The 17661-nt window shown below is 38.7% G+C and overlaps 1 protein-coding gene across 1 annotated transcript in view; it reads right to left on the reverse strand.

Moving 5' to 3' along the window:
* The window catches only part of INTS6 (integrator complex subunit 6), a 48313-nt gene that overhangs the window by 17963 nt on the left and 12689 nt on the right, over positions 1-17661 (reverse strand). The window contains exon 4 of the mRNA XM_082483580.1: positions 9631-9720. Within this exon, the coding sequence (XP_082339706.1) occupies positions 9631-9720 (90 nt within the window). The remainder of the gene's footprint in view (positions 1-9630; positions 9721-17661) is intronic.

Raw genomic sequence — 17661 nt, forward strand, 5'->3', positions numbered from 1 at the left:
CAATGCTTCAAGATAAAAAGCATAACTGAATGAAAAGGTAATGTTAAGCTAAGATTTCTGCAGAAGAAATGTAACTTGGGTATAGTTGCTTAAAAATATCTACCTGCCAGGACCAATAACTCCAAATAACTCAGCTTCAACAAGTGAACTAATGTGGTAGTTACGTTATAGAATCAGAAAGCAGAGATTTTGTTTAACGTGGGTGTATCCCACAACTAAACTCATGCCTGTGCTTTAAGTGAAAAGCAAAGATTAAAATCAACACTGAAATGCAAAATGAGGTCTCACTTTTAGATAATAGATAACAATAGCCAGAGCTACCTACACAAGGAAGAATTGCTTGCCATGTGCCTTTGCATCACCTGTCCATGTAGAACTACACAGAAGTTTAAGTTCAGAATGTTGAAGACACCATCCAGGGACATACAATACATGAGAGCATTTATTTTTGCTTTAATTCCCAGGACAGTAAAGAGATTCAAATTTCAGGCTTCAAGCATGCTGCACTAAAGATACAGCCATGCTCATGATATTGTTTATTAACCACTAACAGCAACTGCCAGAGAGACTAACAGAACATCTAAAATTCCTAGAGCTAGCAGTAGTTTTATAACTAGTTAACTGAAACAAGGAAAAAAAAATAAATAAATCAGTGCTTTAGCTTCTAAGGGACAGCACAAGGCATTCAGAGAACTCTAGCCTCTCTTTTTGCATCCAGAAACCTCAGGGATTAGTGGGGAAAAGAAAGCTTATCAAAACATTCAACTACAGACACCCTGAATAGACAGACTAGACTTATAACAAGTAATTACAAATTTCAGAAAAATTTAATAGATCCCCGAATGTCAGTAAAAGCAAAATTCTCATTTCATCTGGAGCGCTGCAGCCATAAAAGGGGAGAAAAGTCTCCAAAGCAATGACTCAAGTGGTGCAAACAGTTCCATTACCTGGCCAAATACAAGGGTTAAGCCCAAAAGCTGAAGCAAATTCAACACTTCCTCACCTTCCTTCTCATGCAGCATTCAAAAAAATCCAAATTCTCAACCTCAACTCCATGTTAGCAAAGGAAACTAGCAGTCTATTCCAAAACTTGATGCAAGTCCACAAAAGCACCCACATCAAATTGGCTTCATTTTTAGTTCATAGGGATTAGGTTAAGGAGTTTGCAAGAAGCTGTGGAAAAAGTTTTTTTGTTTCCTTGTTTTCAAGAGATGAACTTGAAAGCATTAAATCTAATATCCAAACTGGAAACCTCAGCTATTTCTATTTACATAATTGCAAGCATCCCACATTGGGAGAAATGCATGTCGTCATGTTTGAAAAATAATCAATTTATTGATACAATCTCAAAGCCAGGAGCAAATATGACAAACCCACTCTTGTAACACGTGAGCAAGAATCGGAACACTCTGGACTTTTCAGTGTACCTGATGCTTCGTCCTGAATTTCTGCTTTTGCTGATGCAAGCAGAGAGTACATGTGAGAAGAACACTATTTTCCCCGAATGTTGGTCAAAGGGCACTCAGCTATGTACCTGGTTTATTACTGATTCACATGCATGTCTTTCCCCTTTTCACGCAAAAGGCCAGCAATGCTTGCCTGGCAAAGGAAACTCAGTTAAAAGACTGTAAGAGGACTCAATCGCAAGCACTACACTGTCCTCACTTGGGGCTATTATTAGGGAATGCCATTCACCAAACTTTGCTACTCAGATGTGACTGAAGAGAAGATTTACTAGCTCTGAAGAGTACACTTCATCTGCAAAACACACTTATGTAACAGCACTGTTTTTCTTCACACAGCATATAATTTTAATATATATTTATATATAAAGTATACCATTGAACGCTGCACCGACACTATCCTGAGTTCAGTTTATCTCAAATGTCTAAAAGTTTATCTCTTTGGCTCAGCTGGTTATGTGGAGATAACCCCAAAACCAAACAGTACTCAGGAGCAGGCCACTGCATTATGTACATATTACTATCAGAATTGTTTTCCAACTGTAAGACAACATGCAAAGCCATCAGCTTCAAGTCATATGTCCTCACTTTCTTTCTCACAGTTTAATTCCCATTAAATTTAACATCCATGTTAATGAAGTTACAGATTCAAACCAGGCCTCATTCTCCACAGACATTAGTAACTTGGTATTCTCACCTCCAGTCACTTTTTCTTTAACTGATATGGAATTACCATAGCAACTGCATACCTAGCAGAAAACAAGGGGTGCTTAGAAATGTGTATCTTGCATTTAATTTCTCTTTCCCCACATATATTTCCATATGAAGACATGCACATCTTTTCCTCTTTGTCCTTCCTATTGGTTGCTGAGAAAAAGACAGACTGAACAATTTAAAGGGAGCAATGGTCTTCAACATGTCGTCTATATATAATCACACACGAATGCCCTCCCAGCTTAGTACTAAAAAACAGCTGGTTTGTCTCAACACTAGTTTGTAAGAGCACACACAAACCCTACCATTCCCAAATGTCATAATGCTTCAATAAGATAGCAGTGTGTGCCTTATGCTGCCCTTCCCTGTCTTTAAATCCTCTAAAACATTCAAGAACTGAGATGGGTTGGAGGACAACCTGTTACTGAAGAGATCTTAAAGAATCGGTGAGCAGGCCTTTTGTTTAATTTGAGCCCTCGTTTCTACATACATTTATGCAATCATACCAAGCAGCACAGTCTAAAATCCTCAAAAAAACATCAGAGGATCCTAGACACCCTAGGCTGAATAAAAGCTAGATCAGCATTAGAGAACTCTTCAGTGGCATCGTAGTTGGTGAAAGAGCACAATGCTCTTCTGGCCACAACTGCACATACAGAATCTTACATTACAATGGCAGCACAAACACTGCTTAAGCTTTAGTACCCAGGCAATTACAGGCAGCTCCGTGTTGGGAAATATCATAACAGGTTTTTACACAATTAGGTACTCAATAAAAATATCCATACAGAGACAGTCAACTTTTGTATCTAAAAACTCTTTAAAAAAATTAGTCTATCTGGAAGTAACCTTCCTTGCAGTCTTTTCTGGTACCCATAAAAAGAAAGGCACATCTAACATTCCAAGCAAATACAACATTTCATCCTCAGAGGACTGAAGGACAGGCAACAATATTCAAGCCCAGCTGAGAAAACAAGCCCTTGATAGACTGAGAAACTCTACTTAAGATTTAACCACAGCATTACGTTTTCCTTTTTCCATCCAATCGTATGCAGTTATAACACAGAGATAGAAAGTCACAAATTATTCTTCTATAGGAAATAATATCACACCATGTGATCATAAGACACACCCCATCAACGACATGATATACTTGGCCATTCTGATGCCAGCACGTGCACACCGAGCTGATAGTTACACAGAATTCACACATCAAGAGCTCTGGGGCTCAATGCCAAATGCTGTGATCCTGGCAACCATGGTTAAGATGAATAACATGGACGAGGAAAGATGGAGACATACATCCAGTGAGATCTGCCACATATTTCTTGCAGAATGTTTGGAAATAAAGATTTTTAGATGGAGGAACTATGATTAAAAATACCGTGGAGCGTTTACAGTTCCCGATTACTCCTGAAAGTGAGCAGGACCTTGCCACTTGTTACAGTTATCACAGCAGGGGTGCAAGATGATCATCCTTGGGAACGATCAATATGACAGTGCCAAACAATTCTGGGATAACAAGTCAAGAAAAATCACTGATTCCTCCTGTAAGAGTCTCTTATAACTGGAAGATCAGAAGAATAGCAACACACAGAAGCAGCATTGCTCATACTTTTTGTTTGCATAATCATTCATCAGAACATATATCAATTGGTCAATAACCCAGCTGCAGTCCAGCAAACAGGAGTTTAATGCCTCCTCTTAAAACAGAGGCTATGTAGAAAAACGTCAAGGGAAGATAGCCAGCAGCTGCAAAACTGAAATATGACATTTTATTTCATAATATAAAGAGGAATAAGAGAAATCCCCTCAAGCAATAAAACACTTGTTAAAGGAAAGATTGGGAAGGGCTAACACTAAATTTGAGGGATCAAGCCGGAAGTAAAAGCCACCCCAAGAGGAATCCATAGCATGAGACGAATAAATAATGAGGGTATTCCAACAGTATCACAGAATTACAGAATGGCCAGGGTTGGAAGGGGCCTCTGGGGATCATATAGTCCAATCACCCTGCCCGAGCAGGGTCACCTACAACAAGTTGCACAAGACAGTATCCAGGCGGGTTCTGAATGTCTCCAGTGTGGGAGACTCCACAGCCTCTCTGGGCAGCCTGTTCCAGTGCTCTGCCACCCTCAAAGGAAAGAAGTTCTTCCTCATGTTAAGATGGAACTTCCTATGTTCAAGTTTGTGCCCGTTACCTCTTGTCCTATCACTGGGCACCAATGAAAAAAGACTGTTCCCATCCCCCCTGGCACTCTCCCTTTAAGTATTTAGAAGCATTAATAAGATCCCCTCTCAGTCGTCTTTTCTCCAGACCAAAAAGACCCAAGTCCCTCAGCCTTTCCTCATAAGAGAGATGTTCCAATCCCCTGATCATCTTCATAGCCCTTTGATGGACCCTCTTCAGCAGTTCCCTGTCCTTCTTGAACTGGGGAGCCCAGAACCAGACACAATACTCCAGATGTGGCCTCACCAGGGCAGAGTAGAGGAGGAGGATGACCGCCCTCGACCTGCTGGCCACACTTCTTGATGCACCCCAGGATGCCATTCGCCTTCTTGGCCACCAGGGCACATTGCTGGCTCATGGTCATCCTGTTGTCCACCAGGACTCCCAGGTCCCCTTCCACAGAGCTGCTCTCCAGGTCAGCCCCCAACCTGTACTGATGCATGGGGTTATTCCTCCCCAGGTGCAGTACCCTGCACTTGCCCTTGTTGAATTTCATAAGGTTTCTCTCTGCCCAACTCTCCAGCCTGTCCAGGTCACACTGTATGGCAGCACAGCCTTCCAGCGTGTCAGCCACTCCTCCCAGTTTTGTGTCATCAGCAAACTTGCTGATGGTACACACTATCCCTTCATCCATGTCATTGATGAATATATTGAACAGGACTGGACCCAGTACTGACCCCTGAGGGACACCACTCATTACTGACCTCCAACCAGACTCTGCACCACTAACCACAGCCCTCTGAGCTCTATCTGCCAGCCACTGTTCAATCCACCCCACTGTCCATTCATCTAACCCACACTTCCTAAGCTTGCCTGTGAGGATGATGTGGGAGACAGTGCTGAAAGCCTTGCCGAAATCAAGATAGACAACATCCACTGCCCTCCCCTCATCCACCCATCCAGTCACGCCATCATAGAAGGCTATCAAATTAGTCAGACATGACTTCCCCTTGGTGAATCTGTGTTGAGTACTTCCGATGACCTTCGTTTCTTCCAGATGCTTTGAGATGACACCCAGAACAAGCTGTTCCATCATCTTTCCAGGGATGGAGGTGAGGCTGACCAGCCTGTAGTTTCCCAGGTCATCCTTCTTGCCCTTTTTGAAGACTGGAGTGACATTGGCTTTCCTCCAGTCGTCAGGCACCTCACCTGTTCTCCAGGACCTTTCAAAGATGATGGAGAGCAGCCCAGCAATGAATTCCGCCAGCTCCCTCAGCACTCATGGGTGCATCCCATTGGGCCCCATGGACTTGTGGATATCCAGTTTACCTAACTGATCTTTAACTTGTTCCTCATCAACCAAAGGAAAGTCTTGCTTCCTCCAGACTTGCTCTGTTACCTGCAAACTCTGGGACTCCCAAGGACTGGCCCAAGCAGTGAAGATAGAAGCAAAGAAGGCATTCAGCAACTCCACCTTCTCTGCATCATCTGTCACCACAGCACCTGTCTCATTCAACAGTGAGCCCACATTTTCCCTAGTTTTCCTTTTGTCTCCTATATACTTAAAGAAACCCTTCCTATTGGCCTTGACATCTCTCACCAGGTTCAATTCCAAGGCTGCCTTAGCTTTCCTTGTTTCATCCCTGCATACCCTGACAGCATTCTTATACTCTTCCCAAGTGGTCAGCCCCTTCTTCCACCTATTGTAAACTCCCTTCTTCCATCTGAGCTTTTTCAGAAGGTCCCTGCTCAGCCATGCAGGTCTCCTTCTTCCCTTGCCTGACTTCTTGCTCTTCAGGATGCACCGATCCTGAGCTTGGAGGAAGTGATGCTTAAATAGCAGCCAGCTCTCTTGAGCCCCCTTACCCTCTAAAGCCCTCTCCCATGGGATTTGTCCAAACATGACAAGTATGAGCTGACCCCTTCCTCAAGTTATGACTGGGACAAGTGAAGAATCTGGTCAACACACCCTGATGCTGGCACTCTTCAGTACATCAGCACTGGTGCATTAGAAGTCAATGCCAGAAGGAACAGGACTGAAAATCCTACTAGCTTCTGCCAGTGGAGATTATAATTGCATAGACTGCATCATTTCTGTCTTCAGTCTGAAGAACCACATATATCAAAGACAAGGTAGCGCTGAACAGGTAAGGCTCTTTATCTGCAAAACCCATATTAAATTCCACAAAGGAAGAGGACATCTGAAGAATTCAGCAAGAGCTCTGAAACAGGGTTTAAGCTTGACTGCTTCACACTAGGGCAAATAAAATTGTTCCCATAGTGATAAAGCTGATTTCATTGGTAAGAATGCAAATGTTCACCTGAATGACAAAGTTTTGAGAAAACTTGCCTCCAGGTTCCATGCTGGCTTCACAGGCTTTCCAAAAACAAAGTTCTGTCGGTTCTCTTGTATGTAAGTTTCAAAAGAACTAAAAATATACTGCCTTAGCCCATGATAAGAGCTTTACACAGGAAGGAAAAACACTGTTGTCATGGCCAGTGGGATATGATCACTTCCAACACCAACTCTGAAAAGCCTCTCCAAAGTCAAACCCAAAGAACAGAAGAGACATTTGAAAGTGACCGAAAAGCTTTGTTACTGAACAGAAGAGCAACAACAGATTTCCTTATCTCCAAGGTGGTGTTACTGTATTAATTCTGCTTCCTTTCTGCATGTCGAACTTGAGAGTAACTGTCAAGGACGCTCAAGCTACGCTAAGAAAAATTCTGATCAATAAGTCACATGTTGACAAAAGCAAAAGATCACCCCTGAAAGACAGAAGCACCCTTGGATACTTTGTTCCCCTGCTCTTTGATAGCATTAAGGATGTTCCTACAGCAAAAGAGAAAAAAATTCACATCCATTGCTGGGTATGAAATATATACCCTGTAAACACATGCGGAAAAGAAACTCAAAGAAACTTGCATTTTGCCTTGCAGGAAGTAAAAGCAGTGATCACTTTCAGTTCCTTCAGAAGGCAATTTGATCATTTACCAAGAAATCACTAGTTCACTATCATTAGTGGACCAGATTCTGAATCTCTTGATGGAGTTTAATAATTGATATAAAATCAAGTGCCAAATTTGATCCAATGTCACTATCATGACACTAAAACTCTGGGCATAGCACTCAGTTATCTGTCAGCACCACTCATGAGCCAAGCCTAAATTTAGTAGATTAAAGCAGCCATCAGAAAACCCATTTTCTCAACATAAGTTACAACAATTTAAGGATGTGAACATGTGACCAAATGGTTGCCTGACCATAAGAAAATGTCTTCTCATGGAGACTAAGGTGAAAACCTTGTACCCACATTTGAAAGGAAAGGAACACAAAAAAACTTGCTAGCTATAAAAAAAAATCCTGACCCTCTCTAGTTGTAATGAAAAGAGCTCATGACAGCCAATAGAGCTTTCTTACCTAAATCATTTTGGATAAACAAACAAGATGAGAGGAAATGTGCGTAGTTCTATGATTCTACATCACACTAGAAGGGACATACGAATGTTATATTGTCCAGAGCCTTCTGATTGCTCAGAGCCTCATCCAACTCAATTTTGAGCATCTCCAATAATGGAGATCTCGCAATCACTGAACAACCTATGGCAGTGTTCAATCACCCACACAGTTAAAATTTTTCTTGCTATCCAATCAGAATTTCCCAAGGTACAAGTTGCAGCTGTTGCCTCTGATGTCAGCCCTGTGCAGCTCCAAGAAAAGCCAGTCTCCCTCCCCCACTAAGCTGTTGCAGATGGTGGTAAGATCCCCCACAGGCTTCTCTTCTGAAGGCTGAACAAACCCAGTCCTCAGCCTCTATCTAGACGTCATGCGCTTCACCCTCTGAGCACCTTGGTGTCCCTCACTCCAGGATGTCAATGTCAGATTTTACAAGTTAGTCACATGACAGTTGCTTCTCCTCAAGAAAGGACTTACATAACTACGTGATTATCCAACTATCTCTTAAAAAAAACCAAAACAGTATTCTGCTGCTGACGGCACTAAATGTTGTAGAAGGCTCTAAAAGTGTCACACTACCCTCTGTTAAATCAACACTTGCTCACTGACAATCACTGTAAATAGGCTGCTATTTTACTCAGTATTTTGGACCACACCCAATCAATCACTGGATTAAGCTGAAAATAGTTTATTGGGTAAAAAAATATGATGAAAGTGAGGTTTTACTCAGACAATCTACTTGGTATGGATCCAGGCATTCCCTTTCAGTTACTGGCTATGGCTATTTGTTAGTAGTCCACATAGAATTATCAGGTCATTCAACTTTCTTCCTCTAAGTCGGATACATTACGAAAACACTCAAATACCACCTTCCATTCAAACAACTTCCGTAAGTGCTGTAAGAATGTTACATAATAGGAGAAATTCAAGTAACTAATGAACAGCAGTGAATGACAAGTTAATCTGTATGGTCAAGTGTTGTGTACCACAGGGAGAAGTCTGAATTCTGCCCTTAAGCTTTAGAACAAACCTTTAGGTATTAACGTTTTCCCTGAAAAGAGAATGAGCATAGGGATTTTTTTTTGTTGTTTTTTTTTTTTTTTTTTTTTTTTTTTTTTACTACTGCATGGAGTGGGCATTGAGATGGTTAGACCAGTCCTACCACTAGTGACCTCTTCCATCTTTTTAAGGAAAAGAATTCAAAACGGCCAGTAAGTTAAAATAAATCAGTGCCTCATCATTTGCTATAACTCTGAGTTTGCCAGATGTCTCAGCAGGTACTCCAATATACTAAGATCTGGTGTTTTAAACTGCTCTACAGATTTAATTTGAAATACATTTCTTCAGCTCTTATCTTGGATTATAAGGACATAACCAATTTGATTATAATCACTTTAAGAGCCCAGTGTGAAAGAAATACATATTTCACATACTCCCTAGTGGCCACATCCTTTGGGAAATCACTGCATTAATTTGGGTCTATACATAAAGAACTTATATCTAGACCAGTTAAAGACATAAATGCTTTACAGAAATCAATTTCCTTTGCTAACCTATCTGAAAAGCCATGAAATCCCTGGATAGAAACAGCAAACTGAGTCTACTATACAGACCAACAGTTATACTACATGCTTCTGTCACATGTGATAAGGAAAAAGAGCTATTCAGATTTTTGTAGTACTATTGCATAAAATTACCTCTAATTAAAAGAAAAAAACATGCAAGTTTAAGCTTTTAGTGTTGAGGAGCCATTTATGCTCCTACTGTAAACAGTATTCTAACACAACGTTTAGTACACATCATTTTAAACAAAGGTCAGATCTTACCTCTTCCTGTATCCCACTGGTAGTAGTTAATTTACTTCCATCAGTAACTGTTATAATTATTGCTGGCTCCAGAAAAAAGGGGTTTCGTCCCTAAGGAGGAAAAAAAAAAAAGCAATTCCATTTAAAATGATGTAACAAATTCATAAGCTTCTGTTCAGTCATTAAATGGCCACTGATACCCACCGACAAAATGATGAGGCCTGAGGTACTTATTCTCATGTACTATGTAGTACAGTGCTATGGGTTTCTGAGCCTTTTTGCAGTTAGGCCATGTAAAGCTAGACAATTGATATATCTGTATTCAATAAATGCATACAAAAACATGTCAAAAATGGTTAACATGGGACTTCAAGAACAATGGGTACTGCAGTATTCTGACAAGCTAGCAGCTGTCTAGAGGAGCAACTGTCTCTTCAAACCTGAGATACTTCCAATTCCTCCTATTCCAGGGTTGATTTTATGCACACTTTAATTACTGTGACCAACTAAAGAATTTGCATAATATCTTGTGATCACAATCCCCAGGTTAAGAACTAATACTCTATGTATTAAGGAAAAATCTGATGTGAACAGTACCAGTTACATTTTGGCCAAGGCTGTTCAACCACACATGCAAGACTTCAGAAACAAGTACTTGAAAAATAAATGATTCATATAGAAAGTGTATCTAAGATAAAATATATACAACGTAAGACTTTCTGTGACACCACCAAGACATTCAAATAGTTTAGCTGTAACAAAAAAAATTTTGGTTTGCTATTGGCACTTCCTTTTCCCACTTCCAGTACACTAGGAGCCTTCTGCCCCTCCTGAGAAAGAGGATCCCAAAGTAATCCATGCACATCAACTCCAAGCCCAGGCAGCACATTCCACTCTAGCTAGGGTTAAAGATGGACTGGATAGAAGCCACCACAAGCTTTTGTTTAGTGGGTCCTACTCTCTATTGCCAAGTTTAAGGCCTCGTTTTTCTTCTTCAGAAAACAATAAAGAAAAATACAACTAGACCCACAGTCTAGTTCTGCTTATAAAGACAAACTATCTCATGAATGCTTATAACTTACTCTAAAAATATGGAGAGAGAACAAATAGGTTTTAAGCAAAAGACCTTTTAAATCCATTTTTTTGGAACCCATTTGATATAAAGGATCATCTACTAATTGTGTGCTTAGAACAGAAATATCACCTAACAATTTGAAATATATTTGGTGACAGGTGTCCAGTTTGAAGTGGCAACACCACATTTACAGTGATAAATTTACTATAGGCCAAAAGAAAAATTAAAAAGTTATTTGCTCAATATTTTTTCAAACCTTAGTGAAAATCCCAAATTTTTCTGTTAGCAGCACACCATTGCCACAGACGAAAATTATGCAAAAATAAAATTAAACAATGAAGATCAATCTCTCCCACAAAAGCAAAGCTAATCCAATTTTAAAAATTACTCAAAAGAATTTAAAGACTCTCAAAATACACTCAGTTTTAATTAAAATAATTTCCTAAGAATATTTAGCCTTATTTAATTCTGAAGAACAGTTATGGCATGTTATACTTCCAACTTGTAGTTCACCAGAACTGCAAAACCTCAGCTGGAAGCTAATTACATTGCACTGAAATAATATTGAAAGCAGGGTTTCTAACTAGAAGAGAAGGATATTATTCTCATGAATACAGAACATAGAAATACTTTAATCCTACAGCTAATAAATGATTGTAAAAATAATTTTACAATTGACAAAAATAAGATTTTGAATTTAAAATGTTATAAGCAATGCTCTTTAGGTCAATATTTAGGTCCAATGTGAAATAAGTATTAAAATTTTAGCCTCTGACAACCCTTATTATCCGGATACCCTTATTATTTTAAACACTTTTTTGTACCTCAACTATAATCTTTACCAATTTTACCCATTTAAAATTTAAGCCTTAAATTTAAACATTTTGGGCTCAGAATTATTACGAAATTATACGGAAGGAAATAAGAAATTTTAAGCTTGAGCTTCCCCAGTAAAAGTTTCTGGGGGAGAAATTACTTCATCCTCAATCTATCTTTTATAATTTCTCAAGCATTTTACCTGTACAATGGATGATCTGCAATAATGTAAGTCAAGAATCAACTCATATAACAACATATTTACAAAAGCAAGAATGTCCTTTTACAAGAACAAGAACAACATTCATTTGTAGCTAGAGCAAAAACAATTTGAGAGCCTCAGACCCCAAAGACAAAGTAACCCGCATTTCCACATGTATCATCTCCAGGATAACTGTGGAAACACTAGCATTGCACTGGTGCAGAATGCTTCACACCTGTTAAATAAGGCAAAGTTTCCCCTTGAAATCTTTTCTTCACTAGCTAGACATGAAAATACAGTAAACTTGAGTTCATCAACTCATCAATACAGCTATAAATATTATGCTTTCTAGAAAGAACTTAAGAAATCAAGTCACAGAGTACACAATTCACCACTGAATTATTTAAAGACGAGTGAACAGAGCTGCATTCACTTAGATGCACCTAGGCGCACAGCTCCATGCAATTTAGAAACATGAAACAAGTATCTACATTCCACCTAAAGGAGCAGAAACATAATTAGAATATATCAAGAATTTCAGATAAAATGTCAATTATTGAGGTTTACTATTTTTGACTGAAAATTTCCACGTCATTAATTCTTAAAGAACACCACTGACTCTTCTGACCCTACTCTTCACCTTAGCTATATGAAGGCATACAAAGGCAAAATGAAATTCCAGAAGACTTACCCTTCCCAATTTTTTAAAATAAACCACAGCAGTTTTGTCAACTGCCATTTTAGAACTTTATTTCAATCTAATCAAATCTAATCAATTTCCTTTAGAAATATACTAGTAAAATAAAACACTGCAACTTTACACATCTTAGAAATATCATATTCTTCAAAATACATAGCAACACCATAGTGGATGCATATGTGAATGCATATGAAATCAGTTCAGCACAGCTCAGTTATTTTAGTTATGTCAGTTACGCAGTGAAACAGTGAGTGTCAGAGCACACACTACCAGCTCTTTAGCAACTTACAGGTATGCTGAAACGCACTGGAAATCAGCTCAGCATACCAAGGTGTAAATAACAAGCCTGTTTACAACTTACTCTGACAACTACCTAATCACCATGACGTTTTGTTCATTTCAAAAGCAAAAATAATCCAGCAGCTAATTTTAGCATCATCTTAAATTTCCACACAGGAAAGTCAAAGATAGAAAGTGTGAAACCCTGAGTTCTTAAAGTAAGTAGGGCAAAGATCAACTTGGCTTCAGTACCAATACCCTGGGAAACATCACTTGTAACTTAAGCGAGCATTATATAGGCCTATTCTAACAAGCATACAAGCCAAGATACTTCTGTTCTTGTGTTATCTGTTTTCAGACAGATTATAACCACTGATAGTGGATAAACATTTTAGATTCCAAAAACTCAACTGCTACATTTAAACTGTGGCAGTTTGACTCCCAATATACCACTCAAGCTACAGTAAACTGAAAAGTTATTTTCAAGTTTTATTTTAAAGATTTTTTAAATAGATTTACTTATAAACATGTATTTTGGAAAAACTAACTAATATTACTTATTTTTCCAGCTGAAAATTCAGTGGATACTAGCTCCCACAGGGACTTCAGCTAATTGCGTCATGTAACCAAATTGGCTCATTTGGTATCCTTTTCAGTCTAAGTAGCTGCCAGAGTAATCTGATGGCAAATTCCTTTCAATAATAAGCTTTTCCCTGCTTCTCCCTCTGAAGGTTCATAGCAGTGCTGAAAAAAGTGCTAAGTAAGAAGCATCTAAAGTTTTAATGGCTGATCATCCTGTCCAACCACCAAGTATTGTAATGTGCTACAAGAGGGTTTTTTCATTCACCTGCAATCTGCATTTTCAAGGACAAATATGCACCAAGGTGACAAAAAAAACCCCACACGCCTCTTTTTGAAAGTTATTTAAAAATCAGCATCAATACCAGAGTAATCTTGCAAGCTTGCTAGGCTAAAAAGGAACAAACAAGAGATTCAAAGCCTTAAAACTAACTTATCTGTTACACAACATGCATTCTTTTGAACAATTTGACAGCTTCACAACTATTTGTTCCAAATCACAATGCAACTCAAGTTACATTGGTTGCCATTTCTTCAGTCTCCAGCTGAAGTAGTTCTGTGCTCAAATACAAAGCAAATACAGAGCTGCGAGCACCACTGAGCTCTGCACAGCTCACACAAGGTGACAGGAAGAGGCACAGCCAGCTCACCCCAGCTTGTGTGATACTCTGAGAGGGAGCCTCAGACCAAGCCAGAAGTGTATCAAATTATCAAGACACATTATTGTCTGGTAAAGACTCTCAAAACTAAGAATTCACTTTCATAGGCAAATAGGTTTAGCAACCAGTTTCAGCATGACTGATTAATACATTAATGGATTACTAATTTTTTTTTTCTTCAAAGTGTACAGGTAAAGCAACTCAAGAGTTGTTGTGACCTTTAGATGTGCAAGCATACAATAGTACACATGCAATAGGAAAAAATCGGTTTAAGACTACTGTTATCTCAATGCACACATTTAAATATTAAATTTCAGAGTCAGAAGTATTGAAAAACCTAAGAAATAGCTGAGGTAGAAATATAACCAAATAAACACCAAGTCAGAGACTAAAAATGACATGTTCAACAAGCAACTACCATAAAAAGTAGTACTTAGTACAAAAGCTTCATGCCCAAGAAAGGCTAGAAGTTGAAAATAAATGTAAACTGAAATAAAGTGCATATTTTTAACAGAGCACATTACTAATCACTCGAAAAAAAAAAAAAATCATTTTCAGACCACGATCAAATGTCTGAAAGGTCCGCTTTCATTTCAGTAAATTACAAAATTTAACAGAATTTGTATTGCACATCCATCATACACTACATTATCTCAGCAGAGCCTTTTTATTTTCAGAAGTATCAGTCCTAACTGCCAGTAAACTTAGTCATCTGACAAGGAAATACAGAAATACACTATCACTTTTTCTTATTCAATCAGGTTTTTTAGAATTTAAAAGGTCAAGATTCTCATAAATGCTTGTGAGAATCTGTGAGCACCTATTGTTCAAAAACAATAGTTTAAAATGAAATCTAAAGTCAGACCACAAAATTATTAGCTTTAAAGCTATTTTTTTTAACTGATAACAGCTTAAAAAAATACCAAAACACTGAGCTTGAATTTCAACAAACTAAAACAGATGGTTCAGATCCATCTTAGTTTTCACTTACTTTTTGTATCTTGGGAACTTCAGTTATGCTTTAGCAAAATCGTGAAACGTCTAAAACATTAATTTAACATTTATTACAGACTTTCTCCTTCATTGCTCAAGACACAACACTATCAGTCAAGTACACAGAGGCATTTAGCAGCTGCTCTATGCTCTGATACTCAGCTACTTAAGAACTGTACCATCTTGTGCAACTTCTTGCTTGTCCCACTTGCATTTTCAGCAACTTTGACTATTTTCTATTATCCCTGCAGAACCAAGCAACAGTTGTGAAGACCTATAGAATCAATTGTATTTTATGCATTCACACAATTGTTTCCCAAGTCACAAACACTGCTGAATACATTGGCATCATAGTAGTATTTCAGTGAATTCATAATTGGCAATATAACTCTTCACAAAAACTACTTCACCCTTTAAGATTTTTTCAAATGTTTGTAGACATGCACCATAATCATGCACATATACGTACACACTATAGTACTCAGGAATGAATATGCTTTCTACTTCAGTAGATTAGCAAATCCTTTCCTACTACTTGATAAGCACAATGTCTTTAAATGGAAGCTTTCCCAGATGAACCTATGCTGCATTATCACTTAATTAATATTTAGCACAAACACACTATTAAGCTCCGATCTACCAGAATGTCAGCAAAAATACACTGGGAGGGGGCAGGAGGGGGGGAAGAGCAAGAAGGGTGGGCAGCTTCTACCAGAACATTTGCTTTGATAAATCTGACTTCTCACAGGATACACCACAAGAGCTCCACGATTCTGCAGCCAAACTGAAAAGTACATCTCTGAACTCTATCATGCTGTTATCCAAGTAACTGAACCTCCATGATAAAAACAGCTTTGAAACCATATTTGTTTGTTATGGCTGTTTTAGAATAGAAAATGACCCCATGAATGGGAACCACTTAAGGGTCAGAGAAAATTCTGTGATTTCAGCCTGAATGAGTAAGAGCTGAAGAACATACTGGAATTCTGTATGGGATTAAGATCTCTGACAAGCCAGGCTTCATGCACAAAAAAGTTGCTAACTTGTCTCTGTTTTGTTGTCCGTAAGATTTTGATATACTCCCCTGATGCTGTCGATTGTTCAACAGATAATGCGGTTTTGCAGTGGCAGCAATTCTGTCTTATCAGCAGAAGACCAGGTATTTGTAGAGCAGAGGTATTTCAAGATCACTTTCAGAAGCCTCAGAAGAAAGTTCAATGAAAGCTACACTAACCAGCTTGAGTTTTACACAGGACATGTTTTGAAGTCTGTTATGAAGTTTTCAAGTCATAAAAGAAATTAACATAAACCAGAAATCTCCCTTGATGCTTGATTAATAGCAAAGACGGACATCAGATTGGTCACAGATTGGAATCTCACAAAACAACTTAATGAAACGGTATTCTAGGAATTACACTACCACAAAGAAAAAATGCCCATTGTTTTTCTGAGAGGGCTGCAGGACAGCAGAAAGATTCTTACTATTAACGCTAGTCCACAAACATCTGCAGTACGGAGACACATTCTCTATCATAACACTGAAACCTTTTAGCTCTCCCTGCAGTATCCAAGCTGGGAGGACTTATGCTCTGCCTCCCCTTCATGCTGGGCAGCTGGGAATACTACCTCAGCCACAAAGACAGGTTTCAGGGAGAACACAGGTAAATTAATCAGCTGTTAAAGGTAATTTGAGAAAGCACCTTACTCCATCTAAAAGAAAAGTGCTCTACATCTTAAGGGGAAAATGACCGCTATCAGAAATGCAAATGACAGTAGCAGGTCTTAGAAACTCAAAGTGTAGTCCTCCATAGTCCCAAGAACCATAAAGATCGAGTTCCTCTGCATATCAAGCAATATACACACACAGGGTGGGTAAAAACACCAAATCTTGTCAACTGAGGGATGAGGGAAAGAAACATCTTTGACAAATGCTGAAGGAGTCTTGAGTTAGCCCATGACGATAGCAACACCAACTCTCAACATCACCACTGACTCTCACAAATTAGGGCTCACATGGTTTTTGCTATAGTTTTACCTTCATAAAAGGGACTTTTATACATTGATGTTGGGCTAAAATAGCACATCAGAGTACTTCACCTACACAAACTTGTCTTTTTACTTTGTAATTGGAAAACTAGCCAGCAGAGGGGGCACAAGTTAATAAAATCTATCCTTGTACGAGGTGATTGAGTAACACAGAGACAAATGTGAGGCATGCTCTGTTTGAATACTATCCCAAAATACACAGAAACAGGTAAATACTTCTTTTCTAGAACTGCGTATACCTCAAACCCCCTAAATTACTGTGTAAGTAAAAATAAGAAGTAATCAGTCACTGAACCCTAATCTCTTGATCTAACTCTATATTTAATCCAACAGTTAATCATTTCTGACACCAGGGACAGCACATATTATCATTCCACTTCTCCCTTTTTAGCTGCCAATTGCCCATCTTTTGGAAGGCTCAGCCACAAACATTCAACTGTATTACACACATACACTCCCTTTTCTTTTGAAGCTAAAAAATAGTATTCTATCTCAAATTATTTTATCTTCTGGAGAAGACCTCATAAACGGTTTTAGGAAAGTCTACTAAATTTTATCAAGGTCCAAACTCATGCTTCCATTAACTCAACATCTTCCCCCCCAAGGAAATGGAAAATGCTGTTCAAGCATTCATAATTTCTCCTGTACTCATTCACACTCCGAAAGTCTGGGTATCAATGGCAACAATTTTGCAGTAAGGATG

Source organism: Vanellus vanellus, assembly GCF_965231255.1.
Source record: "Vanellus vanellus genome assembly, chromosome: 1".
Classification (NCBI taxonomy): Eukaryota; Metazoa; Chordata; class Aves; order Charadriiformes; family Charadriidae; genus Vanellus; species Vanellus vanellus.